Source organism: Perognathus longimembris, chromosome 8, assembly GCF_023159225.1.
Source record: "Perognathus longimembris pacificus isolate PPM17 chromosome 8, ASM2315922v1, whole genome shotgun sequence".
NCBI lineage: Eukaryota > Metazoa > Chordata > Mammalia > Rodentia > Heteromyidae > Perognathus > Perognathus longimembris.
In genome coordinates this window covers 1,130,426-1,153,583 of record NC_063168.1, presented here as the reverse complement: position 1 = coordinate 1,153,583, position 23,158 = coordinate 1,130,426, and the positions used below count along the sequence as shown (strand labels likewise).

At 53.5% G+C, this 23,158-nt stretch overlaps 2 protein-coding genes across 3 annotated transcripts; one reads left to right on the top strand and one right to left on the bottom strand.

Moving 5' to 3' along the window:
* The first annotated feature begins 535 nt into the window (after nucleotides 1-535).
* Nucleotides 536-2,521, top strand: LOC125356048 (cytochrome c oxidase subunit 5B, mitochondrial). The gene is made up of 4 exons (XM_048352309.1): nucleotides 536-692; nucleotides 1,234-1,307; nucleotides 1,506-1,605; nucleotides 2,342-2,521. Exons 1-4 carry the CDS (start codon nucleotides 590-592, stop codon nucleotides 2,452-2,454), a joined length of 390 nt encoding a protein of 129 aa, XP_048208266.1. The 5' UTR covers nucleotides 536-589; the 3' UTR covers nucleotides 2,455-2,521.
* An 8,732-nt stretch (nucleotides 2,522-11,253) lies between these two features.
* Actr1b (actin related protein 1B) lies at nucleotides 11,254-20,075 on the bottom strand. Of its 2 annotated transcripts, XM_048352302.1 has the most exons (11): nucleotides 19,922-20,074; nucleotides 18,165-18,229; nucleotides 16,918-16,993; nucleotides 15,778-15,903; nucleotides 15,355-15,479; nucleotides 14,927-15,143; nucleotides 14,712-14,804; nucleotides 14,458-14,632; nucleotides 12,671-12,732; nucleotides 12,409-12,449; nucleotides 11,254-12,217 (listed from the first exon to the last, which is right to left on the bottom strand). In XM_048352302.1, exons 1-11 carry the CDS (start codon nucleotides 19,967-19,969, stop codon nucleotides 12,115-12,117), a joined length of 1,131 nt encoding a protein of 376 aa, XP_048208259.1. In that variant the 5' UTR covers nucleotides 19,970-20,074; the 3' UTR covers nucleotides 11,254-12,114. The 2 variants fall into 2 exon arrangements, with proteins under 2 accessions (XP_048208259.1, XP_048208260.1); XM_048352303.1 differs by lacking the exon at nucleotides 15,778-15,903 and having other exon boundaries at nucleotides 19,922-20,075.
* Nucleotides 20,076-23,158: the final 3,083 nt, after the last annotated feature.

Below are 23,158 nucleotides of genomic sequence, written 5' to 3'. Positions count from 1 at the left end.
CCCAGGGAAGGGGCCAAGTTTCCCAAGCGTTCGCACACTTGGCTTGTACGCGATGGGGAGCTAGGCGCGTTGGTTTCTGCGTGCGCGGAGGAGGCTGCGGTCCCCGCACGGCCCGACTCTGCTCCCCACAGCCCCCCTTCCCCTCCCCCCTTCCCGGGGCTCACCGCCTCACGGAGCGGGGCAGTGGACCCCGTGAACACCCGTCGGGTGCCCAGGGCGGGGGGCGCCCGTCAGCGGCAACCCCCAGGGCGGTCGTGCGCCCGGGTGCGGCGCCGGGCCTCCCCGGACGCCGGCGGGCAGGTCCCCGGGCCCCAGCGCCCCCGCGGCCCCGGCCCCCCGGCTCGCGGTGATCCGCCGTCCAGCGAGCGTCCGGGCCGAAGGAGGCGTTTTCACCGGCAGCTCCCAGGCTGGCCGGAACGCCGTCCCCGCGGAGCGACACGGACGCCGGTGGACCGCCGCGCCGGGCCGCGTCACGTGAGCGGAGCCGGCGGAAACGGAAGCCGGCCGAGGCGAGCCCGCCCGCCCCGGAAGTCCCGCCCCTCGCCGGCGGAGCGTGTTCCCGGAACTGCGGCGGCTGGTGGCAGGCGCGATGGCGTCAAGGTTACTTCGCGGAGCCGGGGCGCTGGCCGCGCAGGCCGTGAGGGCCCGTGGCCCCCGTGGGGCGGCCGCGGTGCGCGCCATGGCGTCTAGAGGTACCGGGAGCCGGCGTCGCGGCCCTCGGGGGGGGGCGGGGGGTCCCGGCAGAGCGGGGCCGGCCCTTCACCTCCTCGGGCTCCTCGGACCCGCTCCGGCCCCCGAGGCCCCGGCCCCCGAGGCCCCGGCCCCGTCGGCGCCCGCAGTCGCTCCGGGCTGAGCCGCCGCCGCCGCGCCGCCCCTGCTGCGGAGCCGGCCCCAGCCCGGGGGCGCCGGGTGACCTTGGGGCCGGGGCTGCGGCCGGGCCGGGCCGCCTGACGGTCCCTTAGACCGCGCTGACCCCGCACGGAACGGACGCGGATGGGCTCGGATCTGTGAAACGGTGTGAAAATTGTGTCGGGGCTCGGAGAACAGACGTGTCCGCCACGCTGGCCACTAGGGCACTCCGACTTAGAAGACCCTGAGTACCAGAGGCTTTTAAATAAAGAGCCCTTGAGCTCACTGGAAGGCGTGTGCTTGACCTTTGCCGTGTGTGTGCGCGCGCGCGCGTGTTTGAATCCTGATCACGTCGGTTGATATAATTCCCGTGTCTTCCCTTAGGTGGTGTTCCTACTGATGAGGAGCAGGCTACAGGGCTGGAAAGGGAGATCATGATGGCCACACGAAAGGGACTGGTGAGGACATTCTCTCTGGAGCCCACGGCCTTGGATGGGATAACAAGTAGTGTCTCCTTGGGAGCAGATGATCCTAGAAATCTGATATGTGGGAACAGCTTCCCTGTGGGGGGGGGGAGGGAGTAGGGGGGGACCAGGGAGAGGCAGGGATGGTTTAGCATAATTGCTCAATTCTTGTTTGCTTGTTTGTTTTTTCAGGACCCTTATAATATGGCAGCTCCCAAAGCAACTTCAGGCACCAAGGAAGACCCTAATTTGGTTCCATCCATCAGCAACAAGAGGATAGTGGGCTGCATTTGTAAGTACCGCACCTCTGTTTTCTGTTTAATACAGGACATTTATAAGCTGCTTCAAAAGTTTTGTGTTAGGCTGGGTGCTGGTAGCTCATGTCTGTAATGCTAGCTACTCAAGAGGCTGAGATCTTAGGATCGTAGTTCAAAATCACTCTGGGCAGAAAAGTCCATGAGACTCTAAATCCAATTAAATGCCCCAAAACCGAATGAATGTATTGCTGTGGCCCAAAGTGGTAGAGCACTTGCCTTGAATCAGAGAGCTCAGGAACAGCACCCAGGACTCCAGTTCAAGCCCCATGACCAAAAAGATGTTTTGTGTGTGTATGTGTAATTAATTTCTAAGGGTTCTGGTCTTCTGAAGCCTCACTATGCATGGGTAGATCATCTTATTGGAAAGAGCTGTAGACTAGCCACAAGAATGGCCTAAAGTGGGTCATGAAGAAACAGTCATCCTGATAATATTTATGATTATACTTCTCCTATGCCACACATAGAAGGATACCTACTAGTGTGGACCTTGTTTTGAAAAGGAGACTACATAGGCAAGGGAGTTTTTAAGTTTTCCAGTGGTCCTGGGAAAAATTCAGTTTACTTATAGGCAAACTCAAGGCTACAAGTTCTTTCAGAAGAGGAGAGCTTAAACTGTGTGACAATTACATTATCTGTCTGAGGGAAAGAGATTAATATTGAAATTCTCCCTGTCTAAGCTGGGGGACTTTCAGTTAACCTTTTTCCTTTCAGGTGAAGAAGACAACTGTACTGTCATCTGGTTCTGGCTGCACAAAGGGGAAACTCAGCGATGCCCAAGTTGTGGAAGCCACTACAAGCTGGTACCCCACCAGATGGGTCACTAATGTTCTCAGAATGTGCTGAAAGGTTCTTCTTCCCAATAAAGACTAGCCATTGCTTTGGCTCCTCCTATAGGTGGCTAGCCTTTTGTTTGGGGGGTAGGCACACATGATTTTCGTAAATTGCTTTCCTTCAGTATTAGCTTGTCATCAACTTAAAGTGTATAACCACTTCAGTCTTTACACTAATAATTAAAATAGATTGGATACTAGGATTATAGCTCAGTGGTAGAGCTCCTGCCTAGTGTACATGAAGCTTGGGTTTAATTCCTAACATTGCTAAATAAGGCATTAAAAAAAAAAGACTCAGCTGGGCACTCGTAGCTCTCATGCTTGTAATTCTACCTTCTTAGAGGCTGAGATTTGAGGTTTATGGTTTGAAACCAGTTTGGGCAGAAAAGTCTGTGAGACTCATCTCCAATTAACTAACAAAAAGCCAGAAGTTGAGTTCAAGATCCAGGGGTGGCACACACAAGAAAAAGATTGGGTTTGGAGATATAGCTCAAAGGTAGTGTTCTTAGCATGTATGAGCCCTTAGTGCAATCCCAGCATGCACACACACATACACACCCTGCCCGATGGTAAAAGATATACGGACAGTACATAATTGGATGAGTGGGACCACCTGGTACAGGGGAAAAGGATGTGCTGTGACCATGGGCATGATCTGTGGTTGGTTATGCCTACAGAAAAGTTAAATACCTTGTGTGGTTTTGAGAAGTGAAATGTGTAAATAGCGTGGAAGGTGGTAATCCTGCTGCATCATAGGGGCAGAGTGGCCTTGCACAGAGTGCTTTGGGAACTCTGAAGTCTTGAGGGATCAGGTTCAAAGCAAGAGAAGATCAGGTTTCTTTAAATAAACTACAAGTGTGGGGGGGAGGGGCATTGCGGTCACAGGAGGAAGTAACAAGGGAAAACAAATCACTGTGTGGATGGCTGGATCTTGATTGTTGTGCTGGGAATTGAACACTGGGGTCTTATGCATACTAGGTAAAGGCTGTGTCACTGAGCTACATCAGCCTTGATTATTGGCGCTAATCTCCTGATAGCCAGACCTCGTTGCAGTGGCACTATACCTATCTCCGTGGCTCTGGAACAAATTCTGGCTTGTCAAGTTACAAGAAAAAGGAAAAAAGAAAAATGGAGCTGCACATAGTAATTGCTTCTGTCCTGGTAGCTACCAGGGAGGCCACTATAGGGGCTCACAAAGGGTCCTCCCAGGAGTTTGAGGCTGGCCTTGGCAACACAGACCCTGTCTCAAAAGAAGAAAAAGGTATGTTTAATAATGAGGCATTACATTTTATTGTATGTATAGAAGGTTTTTCTGCTTTAGGAGCACATTAAAAAAATTTTTTTTTCTGTATTTGTACCATGGCAGACAAGTTTTCAATTTTTTTTCTTCTGTAAAATGCAAACACTTTATTATTATTATTGTTGTGGGGCTTGAACTCAGAGCCTGGACGCTGTCACTGAGCTCTTTTGTTCAAGGGGACTTTGCTGCCTTGGCTGGCTTTGAACTGTGATCCTCATATCTCGGCTAGGACTATAGATGTGAGCCACCAGTGCCTAGCAAAAACATCTTTTTCTTTTGTGTGGAGATTGACCACAAGTGGCTTCTGTCTACAAAATGGGCTCAAACTAGATGTTTTGAGTTTGAATTTATGGTAGAGTGCATCGAGACAGGTCCTTCCCCGTCTTGCTTACCTGTCCTATAGGTGTTTTCCAAGCTATCGTTTCCATCCCTTGCTGTCACCTCTACTTTCAGGAAGTGCCCAAGCATTGGCTTGTCACCAGAGGCCTTTTACTCCTGCAAGGGAAGCCCTTAGATGGCTGTTGTCTCTAACTCATACTGGCACCTTAAAACCTTACTGTTGTAAAGTTTTCCACTATAGGACTGGGAATGTGTCTTAGTGGTAGAGCGCTTGCCTAGCACACATGAAGCCCTGGGTTTGATTCTTCAGCACCACATAAACAAAAAAAGCCAAAAATGGCCCTGTGGCTCAAGTGGTAGAGTGCTAGCCTTGAGTAAAAAGAAGCTCAGGGGCAGTGCTCAGGCCCTGAGTCCAAGCCCCAGGACTATAAAAAAAAAATCCTGAAGACCATTTGAGTGCTTTGGGGAGTCTCCTGCCTTTCCCTGTACACTGCCCCCTTATAGTGCCAACTGCTTAGGGTGAGCTTTGGAGTCCCTATATCATTAAACCAAACTAGCTCCCTCATTTCAAAAGTCTTCCTTCATTTCCCTCTTAAGTTTTTCTTATTAGCACATATTAGTTCTACATGGGGGGTAAGGGGGACACATTTCAGTACAAGGTTTCTATACATACCTACGTATTCACCCATCTTTCTCCCTCTCCTTCTTTCCCCCACTTAGAACAGTCTTGACAGGTTCATCATTGTCTTGCACATGCATACACGTCTTCCACATTCACCTTCATCCCCCGCCCCCACCCCCTGTTGACCCTCTGGTTAGTACCAGACCCACAGCACACCCAGCCTGTCTTCCTTTCCTGGCATTCATTGTTTTCTATGTGAAGGGACAAAGGGTTCTCACCACAGTAAACACAGGCATGTATTAAAGTTTAGATTAACTTCAGATTTTGCTCTCTATTTCCTGGTGTCCCCATCCCCTTTTTTTCAATAGTTGTCAGTGAATTTCAGTTGGTATCCCTTAAGTCAAGATTGTGCAAATGAGTGAGGACATGCCTGAATGCTGGTGAGTATGTGGGGTGAAGGAGCCCTCATGCACTGCCGGTGGGAAGGCAAACTAGCGGCACCACTGTGGAGATTAGTGTGGAGGTTTCCCAGGAAACTGAATTGGGCTGGGGGCTCAAGCCCAGAGCTACTCAGGAGGCTGAGATCGGAGGATCGTGGTTCGAAGCCAGCACTGGCAGGAAAGTCCATGAGACTGATCTCCAGTAAGCCACTCAGAAAAAGCTGGAAGTGGTGCTGTGGCTCAAGTGGTAGGGTACTAGCCTTGAGCACCAAAGAGGCTCAGAGATAGCACCCAGGCCCCGAGTTCAAGCCCCAGAATTGGCAAAAAAACAACAACAAAAAAAAGCAAACCCCAAAGGCAAAAACAACCCCACAAGACAAAACAACAATAACAAACAAACAAAAAAAACTAAAAGGGATCTATTTTATTATGACCTATCATGCCTCTCTTGGATATATATTGAAAGAGAAGAAGCAAATGTACATGAAAGCTCATACTTACTGTAGCTCTGTTCACAATAACCAAACAGAAGGATCAGCTGACATACCTTAGAGCTGATGGATAGAAAAAAAATTTGGTAGTGAAGCATAGCTTTAGTGGTAGGGTACCAGCTGGGTGCAAAAAAAAAAAAAACCCAGCAAGAGCTCAAGGCCCTAAATTTAAGCCCTGGTACAGGGATGGCACGTGTAATATAGCTAAAAGGAATTATAGCTACAAATAGAATTGAGGTTGCTAATCATTGATCCTAAATAGGCTTGGATTATCTAAGTAGTCTAAACACAAAGAAGGCAGAAGAGGGAAACATGGCCACGTATGCCATAGAGATGTGATAACTGCTGGCTATGGAGATGGGAAAGGAGTTGAACCAAGGACTCTTAAGCAGCCTCCAGAAGCTGAGAAAAGTAAGACAGAAGTAAAGCCCTACAGTAGCTTGGACTGCGAACCAGGGACACTCCTTCTGGGCTTCTACAAAACTACACAATAAATTTAAATTTTAAGCCACTCTGTTTGTGATTAACTTTTATAGCAGCAATTAGAAATTAACATAGGGACCAATACATTCACCTCTTGCTTCCTGGGACAGTAGGTCTTCAAGTGGAGCTACAATATTGGAACCACTAGGGGATCTTTCACAATCCCAGTGCTCTGGCATATCCAGACCACCGAAACAGAGTGTCTGGGATAATATGTCCAGACATCAGAACTTTCCAATCTTAAGAGTCCATGCCTTGATCCTCATGTGCTCTGAACAGCTCATTTCCTTTCATCTGGTAACTGGCAACCTTTGGGTACCAGAGGAAAGAGAATGTACCCCACTGGGGGGACAAAACCTTTGCTCCGGTGTGGAAGGGAGCTCTAGCTGAATTTTGAGCCATTTACAGTTTAGAAAGTGGATGCCATTTCTCTTCGTCAAGGAAGAATATGGGCCTCAGTCTAAAGATATTCACTAAGTGATTCTCATGTACACAATGTTTTTCAAGGACCACTTGAAAGGTGATCTATACCCCCATCACATTCAATTGGTTCTTAAATTCAGTCTCCAGGGTATGACCATCAAAAGTACAATTGATACAGAACTCTAGTTATTCACACACAGTGAAACCAAAGGAGGACACTCAGGGGAGGGAGACAAAGACACAATGCCTATGTGCCTCTGATCATATAAACTAATATTTATCAGCTGGGTGTCCATGCTTCACACCTATAATCCTAGCTACTCCGGAGGCTGAGAGCTGAGCAGCATGGTTCAAAGCCAGCTCTGGCAGGAAAGTCCATGGTACTCTTATCTCCAGTTAATCACCAAAAAAATCCAGAAGTGGAGTTGTGGATCAAGTGGCAAAGAGCTAGCCTTGACACAAAAGTTCAGGGACAGAGTCCAAGCCCTGAGTTCAAGCCCAGGACTGGCACAAAATAAAAATAAAAGCAAAATATTTGTTGAATTTCAGGGAATGAAAATAAGACTGTCTCGTTTATGTCTTTGGTGGGGGGTGGCGGTAAGGAGGGCATAGAAATGGAGAGACAAAGGGTGAACAGTTGCAGCAATGGTACTCAGTAGACACTAGTTGAAAATGGACTATACAACTTGTGGGGAGGGACAAGAGAAAAATACTGGGAGAGAGCTAAAGAAGGGGTGGCATTGTTCAAAAAGAAATGTATTCATTATCCACGCGCTGGTGGCTCAAGCCTGTAATTATAGCTATTCAGGAGGCTGAGGTCTGACAATCAAGGTTCAAAGCCAGTCTGGGCAGGAAGATCCCTGAGACTCTTATCTCTGATTAATCACAGAAAAAGCCACGAGTGGAGCTGTGGCTCAAGTGGTAGAGCACTAGCCTTGAGCGAAACAGAGCTGAGGAACAGGGCCCAAATCTAGAGTTTGAACCCCAAGAAAAGAAAAGAAAAAAATGTACTCATTACTTGTGAAACGGTAACCCCTTTGTACACCTTTAGAATAACAATTTAAACAAGATACAGTTGATATATTTCAATTACCTAATCCTCAGAGCCTAGTTAAGTTTCACTAAATATTCCAAGGTCATTTATAGAAGGATCACCAGTGCCTTTAGCTGTCATGTCTGGGACAGTTCTATCTCCTGAGCATGAGTCAACCAACAACTTTGGTTTGCCTATTTTGTGAATGGCTTCATATTCTGAATCTTGGACAAGAGTGCTACTGAGTTGTCCGTGTGTGTGTGTGTGTGTGTGTGTGTGTGTGTGTGTGTGTCTACTGACACTGGGGCTTGAACTCAAGGCCTGGATGCTGTCACTTAGCTTTTTGCTCAGGACTCTACCGTTTGAACCACAGTTCCATGTCTGGTTTTTGCTTTTTGTTTTTGGTTAACTGGAGATGAGTCTCCTGAACACTTCTGCTCAGGCTAGCTTTGAACTGTGATCCTCAGATCTCAGCCTCCTGAGAATCTAGGATTATAGGTGTGAATCACTGGCACCCAGCTTCCAGCCAAGGTGTTGACTGGTTGTTTTGGAGGTGAAATGTCATGGACTTTCCTGCCAGGCTGGCCAGGAGCCTCAGTCCTCAGGAGCTTGGCCTCCTCAATAGCTAGGATTATAAGTGTGAGCCACTGGTACCTGACTCTTTACATTTTTTTAACTGTGAAAAAATTTGATTTACAGAAAAAACTGCAAAAATAACTTCCTATTAGTTACAGAGTTCCTATTTACCTTTCACCCAGTTTTCCATTGTACAATCACTGAAGCTAGGAAATTAACATTGATACAGAACTATTAACTGATCAGCAGACCGTATCGGGATTTTGCTGGCTTTCTGAAAAATCCTTTCCCAAGTCAAGATCTCACATTGCACTCAAATCCTTTCTCCTCGTGAACTTTCACTTGAGAATAAGGGGGACCTGGTCTATAAATTTTAGTTGGGATTTGCTTACTGCTAGTAGGCCCTTGGTTAGATATGTTCTGCAGGAATGTCATAAGGAAATCTGGGCTGCTGTTAGTGCAAGACACAATGGATTCTAACTGGAGCTGTAAACTTTGATCATTTGGTTAAGGTAATGTCTACTTGTTTTCTACATCATGTAGTGACCATTATGCAATAAAAATAAGTACTTTATGGTGAGATAATAGGAGACAGTGCAAATATGTGTATTTTTACCAATTTTTGCATCCTTGCTTGCCTGCAATGACTGTTGTGTTCACCCAAAAGCTTTTTCTTTTTGTGCCAATCCTGGGGCTTGAATTCAGGGCCTGGACACTGTTCCTGAGATTTGTTGCTCAAGGCTAGTGCTGTAATACTTGAGCCACAGCTCCATTTCTGGATTTTGTTGGTAGTTAATTGGAGATAGGAGTTTCAGGGACTTTCCTGCCCCCACTGGCTTTGAACTCTGGTCCTATGATCTCAGCCTTCTGAGCATGAACCACTAGTACCTGGCTAATAGCAACTTTCTTTTCCCATTATTTCATTAGTGTGGTTTCTACTAATGGGAGAGATGTCCCTTTCCCCTGAGTATGTATTTCTTTAGCCATGTATATCAGAAAGTACTGGGCGTCCCGCTCATTTCTCAGCCTTGGACTCTGCACCATTGCTTGGCACCGCGCTGCCTCAGCTCATCTGAGCAGGGCATGAACGGGTGTTCAAATAGGACCTGTGGATAGTTTGCTGTGTGGCTTATATTCCACTAGATTTTAGTATGAGCATTCATTTAACTTGGTCCCCATGTCCTATGAACAAGTTCTGTTTTTGATGTCTTTGTGCCAGTCCTGGGGCTTGAATTCAGGGCCTGGATGCTGTATTTGAGCATTTTTGCTCAAACACTTGAGCCACAGCTCTTCTTCCTGCTTTTTGGTGGTTAATTGGAAATGAGTCTTACCAACATTCCTGCCTGGGCTGAATTTGAAGCTTGATCCTAGATCTCAGCCCCTGAGTAGGTAGGATTATAGGTATGAACTGCCAGTGCCCGGCCAACTTACGTTTGAGTGCTTATGGTGCCACAAAATATTCTAGGCACATCTTGCATTTGCTGTTATAGGGAATTAAAGCATGGTATTCTGAAACCAAGACCTGTACACAGTGTTAGTGGAGTGCTGTGCTTCCAGGCTCTCCTAGTGGACAGGGCTAGGAAAGGCTACATATATTTTAGTCCTGATGCTCACAAGTAGATGTGCACTTATTTCAGCATCTGCTTGTACATATAAAGAGCCATGACTTCATACTACTCTTCCAGTTCCACTCCGACACAAGGTTTGTTCCAGCCACTTGCCTCCCTTGACTGCTTGCTTTTCTCCGACACAGCCAGGCAGGGCCTGAGCGCTGTGAGCAGGCTACCCCCTGGTGGAAGGGAGGACAGGATTTTGACAGACACAAGGGAAGGCCATTCTTGTGGGAAGAATGGCAGGCATAGCAGGACACAGAATGGGGAAGCCTAAAGGAGAAGGAAGGGTTTCCAGGGGCCGGACAATATGCCTAAGTTCATAAAGGTGCTTTTACCAGCGTCATGCCAATTCCATGGATAATTTCTTGATGGATCTAAGAAGGGGTGACCGGGCATGAGGCACACAGACCAGGCAAGTCATGAGCTAGGCTGGCAGAAGCCCTAGTGGAAAGGCATGGGTAGGAAAGGCCCTCAAACTTGTGATTGACACGGGGGTGGGGGGGTGGGGAGCCAGGGCTTTAAAGGTAGGTGGTAGGAAGCCAGTGATCACTTGAACAGAACCTGCAGGGACCCCTGATGTAGGGTCTTGTGTGAATTGATACTATACTCCACTACAATACTTCACAAAAGCCTGGCACAGACATACCTGACTCACTAATTTCTCCCCTCCTGCCTGACCTCAGATCTAGGCCTTTCCTTGGCACACAACCCGATTGCCTTTAACTCTGGGCCCTGGCCATCCTTCCCCCATAGCGGGCTGCCTGTCACCCGCTGTTAGGGATGTTAGGACATCCCTAACACTCCAGGCTCGCCCTGTACTGGCCCACCCAACCTTCTTCCTTTAGGCCACACTGGGCAGCAGCAGAGCACTAGCCTGGCCCTGCTGACTTGTCCTCTCCAGAACCTCTGCCTGAAACCTTTCCATCCCTGGCTCAGCCCTGGACCTGAATTTCCAGTATCTGCCCCACTGACTGGCTTAGATGCCTGCGCGGTTAGCCCCCTCAGCTGTTTTGAGTTCGGGGTGTCTTCCTCCAGATTCTTGCTTACCATGGGTGCTCACAACTGGAGAGCAGAGCCTTACAACCCCCTTGTCGGCCTTCAGAGCCAGTCCTGCTCGTTTCCCAGCCTCTTCCTGCGGAGTGGCGCACTCCCATCCCCCCTGCTGGCCTCCCCAGCGTCCTGACCTGAGCTCTGAGCTGAGGAGCCTGCGTGGCCTCTGGTACTCGCTGCCTCAACCATCCAGCCGGTGCTCACCCGGGGAGGTAAGACGCACACAGCCCTGCCCAGGAGAAGGCAGCCGTATTCTTGCTTTTCCCTTGTGATGCCAACCGGGAGGTGAGGCGTGGGGAGCTGTGCTCCAGGGTGAGCCCTCTCCTGGGGCCTCCTGGGCCGCAGTCCCTCCCATCCTCTCTAGGGCCCCAGGGACAGGCAAGCCAACAACACACAGAGCCACCAGAAAACAGTCACAAGCTGGGCGGTGTCCATAGTTATTACTGTAATTAATGATTTACAAAAAAAGGTTCTCTTCAGGCAACTGTGTTAAATTATTGTACATATCTGGGAGAGGGTGGTGGGCCAGGGCCACATGAAGACCCCTTTCTTGAGGGAGGCGCGAAGGAAGCGCGTGCTCCTTCGGGTCTGACTCCTGATTAAGTGGCTTTCCCTCAGCAATGACGACGGTTAACCCTTTCCCACCAGGGCACTAGGGTAAAGAGGAGCAGCGAGTCAATGAAGTGCTCTTCAGGGGAGAGTGTGACACGCCACGCGCTGTGGCTGGCTGTGGCTGTCCATGGCTCGGATGCTCTGACCCTGGGCCACACCTCCTGGCGCGGGAGGCAGGGCTGCCGGGTCCTCAGCCCCACCCCAAGGCTTTGCCTATCAGGATGGGGGGACAGGACAGGCAGAAGAGTCTGAGTGGCCCTTAGGTCGGGAGGAAGCGGTGGCACGGGGCACTGATGTGTGTCACCGCGCCCGTGGGAGCGTGACGCTCCTCCTCAGACACTCCGGACGCTGGCCCTGAGTGGGAACTTGCCAGACACAATGGGGCATCTAGGTGTCTGGCTTGGAGCTTGGGGAAGCAGCTCTGAGAGCTAGAGCAAGGAAGGCAAGGCCCAACAGCCCTGCCGAGGAGCGCGCCTGGTCCCGGCTCCTCCACCCCTGTTCCAGCTCTAGACTGCCATCCATGCAGTTAAATGTTACTCTGTGTGTGTGTGTGTGTGTGTGTGCGTGCACGCATTTGGGGGAGGCCTGCAGAGACGCACTCTGTACCACCGGCCCAGGCTCAGGGTCCCCTTTCTTCTTGCCCCCTCCAGCATGCTCCACCCTCTTTGGGCATTAGAAAGTTTTGCGATGAATAGCACGCGAGCCATCTTCCTCATACTCCTTTTTTGAAACCCACATCTTCTTAAAAGTATCCAGCGAGGCCAGGATGGAGCCACTGTAAGGACGGAGGTGCGGTATCCTTGTGGATCTGTGGGGAGGGCCAACTGCCCTCCTTGGGTACTCGGGAGTTCCTACACCCTTCCCTAGGAGAGATCTGCCCACCTCCCCCTGGCCTGGGCAACCCTGGGAGAGGCGTCCAGGCACAGCAATCTCCTCCCGGAGCCCTCCCCTTGCGCCCCGCCTCACCCGATCCACGTGGAGTACAACCGTTCCTGAGGAGCTGAGATCTAGAAGGGGCAAATGGTCATGTAAATGCCCCATCCTCACATAGAAGCTGCCCCTCGCAGGGCCCAGGGCAGGCAGCAGGGAGGAAGGGTAGGAGAGGAGGAGCTGGGCAGAGGGGAGGGCTGGGTAGATAAGGTGAGAGGGGGTTGGGGGGCCCGTGCCCACCCCCCTCAGGTCAAGGTTATCCAGCACTTCCTGCCCAGGGCCACCTCCAAAACCTCACCTTGATCTTAACGTCCTTTGGGGCAAGCTTCTTTACTTCACTTAGTAACCGGTCACCAAAGCCTGTGGATCAAGGGTGGTAGAGTCGACATCAGATTTCCTTGCCATGACCTTCCCATACCTAACTTCCAGTGGCCCCATCTGCTGCCACTCACCTTTGCAAAGGCTAAGGGAAAGAGGTCCAGCCCCTGGCTACGGGTGGGAAGGTGTGGCTTCCTCAGAGAGGTGATATGCCATCTCAAAGAATGTGGCCTAGCGGTAGAGTGCTTGCCTAGAATACATGAAGCTCTGGGTTCGATTCCCCAGCACCATATATACAGAAAAAGCCAGAAGTGGCGCTGTGGTTCAAGTGGCAGAGTGCTAGCCTTGAGCAAAAAGAAGCCAGGGACAGTGCTCAGGCCCTGAGTTCAAGCTCCAGGACCAGGAAAAATAAATAAATAAAAAAGAATATGGCCCTGCCTCATCCCCACACCCTTCCTAATTGAACACTCTACTGTAAACGTATTACTTAAAGTGACTGTAGGCAAGCATTCTAACACTCAAACCTCACGCTAGTCCCTTCATTCGTATTTTGGTTCTCTTTTTGCGCGTCTGTATTGGGGCGTGAACTCAGGGCCTTGCACACTCCCTTGGCTTTCTCACTCAAGGCTGGTACTCTACCATTTGAGCCACACTTCCACTTCTGGCTTACTGTTAGTGGATTGGAGATAAGGGTCTCATGGATATTGGTGTGTGTGTGTGTGTGTGTGTGTGTGTGTGTGTGTGTGCGCACGCACATGTATATGCATGCTAGGTCTTGAAGTCAGAACTTGGGCACTGTCCCTGAGCTTTTTTGCTCAAGGCTAGCGCTCTATTACTTAAGCTACAGCTCTACTTCTAGCTTTTTGGTGTTTAATTGGAGATAAGAGTCTCACAGGGGCTGGGGATATGGCCTAGTGGCAGGAGTGCCTGCCTCCTATACATGATGCTGTGGGTTTGATTCCCCAGTACCACATATACAGAAAAGGCGGGAAGTGGCGCTGTGGCTCACGTGGCAGAGTGCTAGCCTTGAGCAAAAAAGAAGCCAGGGACAGTGCTGAGGCCCTGAATTCAAGCCCCAGGAGTGGCTAAATAAATAAATAAATAAAATAAAATAAAATAAAATAAAATAAAATAAAGGAGTCATTCCTGGTTCTTCAAAAAAAAAAAAAAAAGAGTCTCACAGACTTTCTTGCCCAGGCTGACTTTGAACTGTGATCCTTAGGACTCAGCCGCCTGAGTAGCTAGGATTACAGGTGTGAAACACCAGTACCTGGCCCATCTCACAGATTTTTCTACCTGGGAGTTTTGAACTGGGGTCCTCAGATCTCAGCCTCCTGAATAGCTAGAATTAAGGGAATGTTTGTATTTTGTTATGAGGCAGTCTGTTCTTAACTTGGCTGGGACTGACAAGAAAGAAGGTGGTGGGGTGCATGCACTGGGAATGTGGCTTAGTGGTAGAGTGTTTGCCTTGCATGCATGAATGAAGCCCTGGGTTCAATTCCTCAGCACCACATACATATAGAAAAAAGCCAGAGGTGGCGCTGTGGCTCAGGTGGCAGAGTGCTAGCCTTGAGCAAAAAGAAGCCAGAGACAGTGCTCAGGCCCTGAGTCCAAGCCCAGGACTGGCCAAAAAAAAAAAAAAAGAAGAAGAGGGGGGTGGGGACCGGGAGGAGGAGGGGGGGAGGGAGGGAGGGAGGGAGGGGAGGGGAGGAGGAGGAGGGAGGACAGCATAGAAATGGTCACGTTCTTGGCACCCCACCCGAGTACCTTTGAAAAGCGTTGAGCCACCCGAGAGCACAATGTTGGCAAACAGTGTCCGGCGGAGGTCCATGTCCGACTTGTGGATGGCGAAGGCCAGCACTTCGTGGAGCCCCTCGCTCTCATCCCCTATCAGGTCCGGCTGGAACAGCAGCTCGGGGGCCCGGAAACGTGCAGGCCCCACCTGTGGAGGGAAGGCTGAGGCAGGCGTGTTCCCAGAGAGGCCAGGCCCCTCTTGCAGGCCCGGAACCACTGCCACTCACATCAAGGGTGCCGCCGTCCGGTAAGGTGTACTGCACCTTCTCCGTCTCCAGAGCCTCGTCCTTCTGGGGGTTGATGGACAGGTAGCAGGCTCGCTGAGGGGGACAGGGACACGGCCTTCGGAAAGCTGCGGCAGGACGCCCGCAGCCAGGCTTGACCTTCCGCCTTCACCCGGGCCCCTCCCCAGCCCGGCCGCACCCGCCCCTGCCCTCATCACCTCTTTGATGGTCCGGATGACCTCAAACTCAGCCGAGGTGTGAAAGTCAGCCCCTTCCTTGCGCAGCAGTAGCCGGAGATAGCGGGAGACATCACGGCCAGCAATATCCACCCGCATGATGGAGTGCGGCATGGCAAAGCCCTCGTAGATGGGGACCGCGTGAGTGACCCCATCCCCCGAGTCTAAAACCACTCCTGTCGTGCGTCCTGTGGCGTACCTGTCACCGAGTCAGCATCCCTTCACCTCATCCACCGAGGCCTGGGGACCACCCCACCCTGGTGGGGGCCCTGGGATTCGTCTATTAGCTACTCTGAGAAAGGACATGAGGGATTCCAAGAGGAAACATCACGGGGGGGGGGGGGAATGGAGGTGCTGTTTCTCTAGGGAAATCGAAAGCCCGGGGAGGAAGGGCACAAAGGGCCACTCACAGGCTGAGCACGGCCTGCATGGAGATAAACAGAGCTGGCACATTGAAGGTCTCAAAGAACACCTCTGCAGCTTTCTCCCGGTTCTTACTGGGGTTGAGTGGGGCCTCTGTTAGAAGAACAGGATGCTACAAGAGATGGGAGAGCCACAGGTGTGCACGGATGACAAACTAGGTCCTGAGGAGTCATTCCCAAGCCGCAGCCTGCTACCCTTCCTAGGGCTTCGTGCCACTGTTTTCTGGCAACTACTCTTCCAGAGACCTGGCTCTCTATGGGAAGCACAGCTCGGCTGCCCCGGGGGCCGGGTAGGCATTGGAAGGCAGTAGGCCCTATCGGCATGCAGACAGGGCCTGGGCACGCTCAGCTCGTCATGTCGGAAGCAGAGGGAGGGGTACGGCTGGGGAGGTCGGGGGCTGGCTCCCACACCTCCTCCGAGAAGGTCTGCAGCTGGTCCTTGGAGTAGACGTACTGCCAGATGCGCTCCATGTCGTTCCAGTCCCGCACCACGCCGTGCTCCATGGGGTATCGGATGGCCAGCAGCCCCCGGTGCTCCTGGGGAGGGTGGGAAGGCCCCTCGCTCAACAGCTTCTCCCCCACCCTTAGCCCTTAACAGAGCCATCTCTGCGCGCTGGGCATCTCCTGGCTAGGTGCTAGGTCCAGAACCCGCAACAAGCTCTAGCATCTTGGACTCCGGGTGCAGTTACCCTCAACCGGTTGGGGACCAGAGAAAGTGGCCATGTGCGCCCAGCCCGCAGGCCCTCAGCTTCCTCCCGCCTCGCGCCTCGGGCTTCCCCACTCACGGCTGACACACCTCCTGTTCACTCAGGTTTGTCGGCACGCTGCTCCAGTGGGCCCTTGTAAACACCACGCGTGGAGGACACGGCCAGGGCTTTGCCTCTTTCCTCAGCTGTCTAGTCCATGCCTGTTCCCCGCGTGTGCCTCGACCTGACACCGCCCCCCCCCCCCCCCCGCGGTCTTCCTCATGCACCACTGAGCTTCTCTTATCCACAGCCAGGGCTGCCACTGATCTCATCTCCCAGAAGCCCCTCTGTCCTGGCTCAGGGGGTCCCTGTGCAGATACAGGACTCCATCCCCGAGTTCCCCAATGTGCTCCTCAGGCTGGCGGGCTCTTCTCCCCACGCATCTCTGGCACACGTTCTCTAGAAGGCTCTCCCCAGATCAGAGGGCAAGACGTGGCCCCCACAGCCCCAGTCAGAGCACAGAGCCTCACTATGCCTGGCACTTGTCACATTCCTGCCCCCACCTACCGAGTGCCAGAATGGATTGCAAGGGTGTCCCACCGTGCCCAGCTGCGAGTCTAACTCTTAAATTTGTTTGTTTTCCTCTGTAGTTTCTAAATCGCTTCTAAACGGTAGGACACGAGAGGGTTGAACTAGGTCCCCAGGAGTGTCCCCCAGTGCTTCAGACTGGACGTCCCCCAGCCACCAGCGCCGCACTGCTGGCATGGGGAGGAGGAGCTGGAAGCACGCCAGCAGAGGCCTCAGAACGCCCCCACCCCACCCCAGCAGGTCCCCAAGTCCAGGAGAGGCAGCCCCGCCGTGTTACCTCTGCTTTTGGTCCGATGAAGAGGTCCCCCTCCAGCGCGCCGGCCATCACCCGCATGTGCTTGGGCCGCCCCACACTGCAAGGACACACGGCATCAGTGAGGCGAGCGGGGCCGAGGCCCAGAGGCAGAGGCGCCAAGCCTGGGCCTGCGTGGCACAGGATGACGGCACGGGCTTCGGCAGGACCGGCCGCCCGGGGGCCAGAGAGGGGAGAGTGTGGCTACGTCATGCCCGACCCTGGCAGAGGGTCAGCCGTCTGCAAGCGCCGTGACTCGGCCCAGGCTCTTGTCTTTAGTGGGCAGGGATGACGCCCCAGTCCGTAGACCCAGGGAGGACAGCCCCAGGAAGCTAGGTGGTGGCTCCTCCCCTGCACCCCACCCTCGCTCCGTCCATGCCCCATCCCACTACCAGGGACTCTGCAACAGAGCTTCTTGGAAGCCATGAGATCTCTCTCATGAGCCACCATTCCAAACACAACCCGGTTCCCACACTACCAGGAGCCGTCCGCCACACCCCTCTAGCTGCAGAGTTCTGGTAGGAGAGCGGAAGTCCTCCAGGGTGCCTATCTGTCATCAGACGAGGTCTGGGGTTATCACTCCAGCCAGCTACGCTGCTGCTCTGATCTTGTCTGGAGACTGCTAATTCTAACGTCTCAGGACTTGGAGTTTCCCCAGTGAGCCGCAGTGACCTAAGAACTGTAGACTCCCTGTGGGATGGCATCCCTCACTACCCTGCTGCCACCAGCACCACACAGGAAAGACCTTCCTCAACCGACACGGAGCATTTCCCAAACACGGTTCCCAGGGGTTCTCGGGGTGCTCAAAACGTGTGTCTAGCACTAAGGAGGCGCCAGCTTCAATCTCAAGCACCAGAAGAGGCGCAAAATACACAAAGCATTCCCAGGGAGGAAGGTAGATCAGGGTACCTGATCCTCCACCTCTTCTGCAGGAGTTTAGCTCTTTCCCCTGAGAGAGCTCCCTTTCATTCTGGCTGCCACCACCACACCTCATCCCAAGGGCAATGTGCACGATGCCTCTTCTCTTCCCCCACTCAGGGAAAGACAAAGCGAGGCTCTCTAAAGAAGGGGAAACCCATCGGGCTTGTCCTTCTAGAGCTTCCTGGACAATGCCAACCCCAGAAATATGGTGCTGGAGTTGTCCTCAAAGAGGGCTGGGATTTGCAGCCCATGTTCTCCCAGGAAGCCAACAAAGGGGGGTGGGGGAGGGCTGCTGCCCAAGCGACACTTACTAGTTTGGAAAACAGTATTTAGGAATCTGGTCTCCTGCAAAGCCAGCCTTGATTACCCCTGAACCCTGCAAGGAAAAGCAATGTTAAGCTTCTGACATTCACCTCCAGAGGAAGAGAGGGCCCTGCAGTGGAGAAGAGGTGCTACAGCAATACAGGCTGAGGGGGTGGGGGCGGGGCAAAAGCATTTACAAGTACATCAGTAGCTCAAAACGGGGGATATCCTGATTTTGAATCTCCTGACCTAGAGACATGTGGTAGTGCTTAGCAACTGAGGGGGCAGATCAGAGCAGGAGGATAGTGGGAGCCCATGGGTTGGGTGCTGTAAACATCCTACGGTGCATGGGCCATCTCCAAGACCAACAATTACCCAGCCCAGAAGGTCAGTAGTGCAGAAACTGAGGATTCTTATGACTAGAGGATAGAGTAGATTCTCTGTAAATTCTAGGGCTACTTTCTGGCTGGAAGAATCAGAGGCACAAGCCACTCCCAAGCTAGCTAGACATAATCCCTAGAGTAGTTTGATTTTTAAGAGCCTGCCCCTCCCCATTTCCCAGGAGTGGTGGCACACACTGGGCCTGTAGGGACTATTACTGAGTACACAGTCAACAGCACCTTTCTTCAAGTGACTTCCCCAGTGACTAGGAGGAGAACTTGGTCTAGAACCTGAAAAACAAAGTGACATCCAGAAATCTCTCACCAATGAAAGAACCGGCCTCTCAGTTCCTATCTTCCCACCAATCTCCATCACAACCCTCCAGGTCTGCAGTGTAGAAATAAACACCTCCAAAATCTGGAGCAGAGCCTGGAAACCCAGAGGGTTTAAGCAGTTGCCTCTGGACCTACAAGCTTGTTGATCAGCTTGAAAACCTGCTGGTCTGACAGCACACCCCCAAGCCCCGGTCTAACCTTCTTGTCAAACATCAGGAGAGCCCAGATAAGTACTCAAAAAAGGCAGCCATTTAAAGGATGCCACCAGGGTCACGTGGGAGGGACTCCGCACTAGTGAGTCACTGTCAAAAACTTAAAGGCCTGCACATCAAAGGCTTCAGCTAGGTGCACATCCATGGACCATGGCCGTTATCCTCCCAGGCTAGGGCTCTGAGGCCAGAAATCCTCCTAGGGCAGCCCAAGCCAGCAAAGCCCCAGCGCTGAAGCCAGACATCTTTCCTCTCGGGCTGGTAAACAATGATCCATCCCCTGACTCCTGGTTCTTGGGAGGAGGAATGGCTCTCGACTCTGCACTGCCTGGCTGGCTGCGGGATTTCTTCTCCCACAGGGGGCACTGAAGGAGATGGAGAGGGTCAAGGAAGCCGGGAAGCCAGCCCGGTGGCGAGGGACGTGCGTCGGGCAGGGTGACGGGTCGGTGTCGGCCCCGGGGCGCGGCCTCCTGGGGACGGCGGCCGGGACCCCCCAGGCCAAGCCCTCCGCAGGCGGGCCAGCGGCGGGCAAGGGCCAACGCCGGCCCCCGCCGTCCGGCGGCCGGAGCCGCAAGGGTGGACCCCTCGGTGCCTTCCTCCCAACCCGGCCGGGGTGACAGCGTCCCGGGCTCCGGGCGGGGCGGGAGCGGGGGCGGGCCCCCAGGCCACCGCAGAGGACCCGCGGGCCTTTCCTGCCCACCCCGGCCCGGCTGGCCCGCGGCGGCGGCGGCGGCGGCGACCCGGCCGAGGGCGGAGGACGAGCCCGGGTCGCTCCCCGCGCCGCCGCGCGCGTCCCCGGGCGGGGCGCCCGTCCTCCTCCCCCTGCCTGCGGGGCCTCACGTTGTCGATGACCACGGGCTGATTGGCGATGATGTCGTAGGACTCCATGGCCGGGCCGGGCCGGCCCTGCCCTCCAGGCGGGCAGCAGTGGGCACCGGCGGGCGGACGGGGACCGCGGCGACTCCGACCCCGCGCCGCTCCCCTCCCCCGCGTGCGCGGCGGCGCGAGCTCCGGGGGCCCCGCGGCCAATCACCGCCCGCGCCGGGCCCAACTGACAACGGGCGCCGGGCCCGCGGCGGAGGAAGGGGCGGGGCCTCCGGGGACGGGCCAGCCAATGGACGCAGCCTGGGGGCGGGACGGGGCGGGGCCCGGGCCGGCGGCGCGGGGCCGAGGGTGATGTCATAGCTCCGCTCTTAAAGGGCCCCGGGGCGTCCTCGGGCCGGGGCCGGGGCCCGGGCCTGGGCGGGCCGCTCGGCTCGCTGGCCCTGAACGACGCCTGCTTCCCAGCGACCCCGCCTCTCCGTTGAGCCGGCACCCCTCCGGCTTTCCGGGGATGAATTGGAGTCGGAGCCTCCTGGACTCTCCCGCCGGGGCTGGCCTTGACCCGTCACGACCCGGGGGCCAGAAAACCCGCGCCGGCGCCGTTCCAGCGCTCGGGGGCGCTCCCTTACGGTCTGCAGCTGCCTGGCGCCGGGTCACCGCCCCCTAGGGGCCGCCGCCGCCCTCGGGGGGCGAGCTTGGCCCGTCCCTCCTCTCGGCGTGGGCCTGGGCCTCCCCCCCCCCCCCCCCAGGCCTCGGGCCTCCGCGGGTGGTCCTGTGTGTGTCCGGGTCCTCGGGCTTGAACTCAGGGCCTGGGCGCCGTGCCTGAGCCGTGTGCTCAAGGCTAATGCTCTACTGCTGGAGCCACAGCTCCGCTTCTTTTTTGGGGGGTGGGGGTGGGGTGTTGTTAATTGGCGATAAATGTCTCAGACTTTGCTGCCTTGCTTGTCTCTGAATCCTGATTCTCAGGGATTACAGGTGTGAGCCACTGGCTCCCCCCCCCCCCGCCCCCCATATATGTTTAACATTTTAAGAGAATGTTAAACTTTTCCAAAACATTGTGTCCTTGTTCATTCTAACCAGCAATGTGCATGAGTTCAAGTTGTGCCACATGCTAACCTTTGCTGTTGTCACACTTCTTTTTTCTTACTTTTTGTTTGTTTGTTTGGCTTATATCAAGGTTTGAACTCAGGGTTTCATGCATGCTCACCTGAGCCACACACTATCTCCACCCCCCCCACCTCACCCCCCACCCCCCCCAAAAAAAACTCTGGCTTTTGGTTATTTTGGAGATGGAGTCTTTTGGATTTTTCTGCCCAAGCAGATCCAGGATGGCAACCTTCTAAATCGCAGCCTTCTCAGTTATTTGCAATATAGGCCTGAGTCATTGCACCTGGCTTTTATTTTATTTTTTAAACCCTTTTCCCCCAGTACCTGGGCTTGGCACTCAGGGCCTGGTGCTCTAGCTTGCCTTTTTCTCTCAAGGCTGGTGCTCTACCCCTAAACCATACCTTCACTCCTGGGTTTTTGCTGGATAATTGGAGCTAAGAGTCACGCATTTTCCTATCTTGGCTGATGAAACTTGATCCTCAAATCTCAGCCTCTTGAGTGGATGGAATTACAGGTTTGAGCCGGCGGCACCTGGGCTCGAGGTGGATTTTTATTTTTTTAAGATTATGATCTACAGACTCAATTTCTTTAGTAGATAATGAACTATTCTGGGGTGGGATATGGGCTAGTGGTAGAGTGCTTGTCTTGCAAACATAAAGCCCTGGGTTCGAGTCCTCCGCACTACATATTTAGAAAAAGCCAGAAGTGGCGCTGTGGCTCAAGTGGTAGCCTTGAGCAAAAAGCAGATTTCAAGCCCAGGACTGGCCCAAAAAAAGGGGGGGGGGCGGCTATTATGATTCTCTCTTCGCTTCCCTCTCCTTTCCCTCCACCTCCTCCCCTGAGTTCACCCAGGCTGGGATTTGTGAAAAGTCTTGTCCCAGCGCTTTGCCTGCCCGGACAGTAGAGGCAAGCTGGGCTTGTGGTGGAGCTTACTCCAAGTGTCCACGGAGCGCGGTGCAGAACAGCTGGTGTGGGCGAGAGGCCAGCCACTTCCTGGTTGGCAGTCTTTTCCCCAAGACAATGGAGGCCTCAGGGAAGAGTGTAAACGCTATGAAACAAAGGCTTGCAATTAACATTAACTGCTTTTATACAGTTCCTGCCCAGCCAGTGGCCCGGGAAGACACAGGGCCTCCCCACCTGTGTCAGCAGGACTAGCAGGATCCAGGGAAGGCTATGGAGAGAGAGAGAGAAGGGAAGTGGGCAGAGAGGCTGCCCCAGGGCCTTCTACTCGGTCCCTGCCTCTTCCCTTCCCCTTCTACTGAATGTGACCTCACAGACATGGGTTCTGCAGTATCCTGGAGTTGGGAAGGACCTTCAGAAGCTTGGCTTCTCCCTGTTGGTATACAGGTTGTGACAAAGATGAGTGGAGCTGTGTCCCTCTCCTTTGTTTTCTTCCTGGACTATTGGCTAGGGGCCGAGCCCCATCCTCTCCCCACGAATGAAGGTACCATCACAAGTATACTGACGTGGCAGCTAGAGAAGTGTGAGACTTGTGGGAAGCCCAAATGGGGCTTGGCGGGTGGTCCTTCCCAAGGGGTGCTGGCCTGAGAAACACCGCGGTCCTTCTGCCCTCCCTCTCTGCCTTCCTACACTCACCACAGCCCGTATTGTTTGAGAGAATGGATGACTTGGACATTTCCCACACACGGAAGCTTCCTCAAAATCCAGACCTCCCGTTCAAGCACCTTCCAGCCAGAGAGCTGGAGAGCCCTGGGGGCATCCGTGCCCGGGCAGGGCATTGCCCGCGTGCCCCCTGGCGTCCCCCGCAGGAGAGAGGCCTTTGCACACGGTTGAAGCCAGCACAGCGCCCCTTGGGGTCTGGCCTAGCACACAGTGGGACCGTCACCAAAGGAGTTCTGAGCAGAGCTTCCCTCCCGCTGCGTTCAAGGAAAGTCCCTGGGAGCAGAATCCTAGGGTCCCTTTTATTAGCCCTGTGACCGGGGAGCCAGTCATTTTGAGCCTCTGTTCATCAGCTGTATTCCTTGCATCGAGGAGGATGAAATCAGGTGATATATGGGACAGGAAGGGACCACAAAAAAGAAAATGATGGAGATTCAACTTTCTGACTCAGTCTAGCCAGCCCACCCCTGAAAAGAAATAAAAGAAGGCCCAAGTAAAAGAGGAATAATGGGCATGAATAAATCAGTA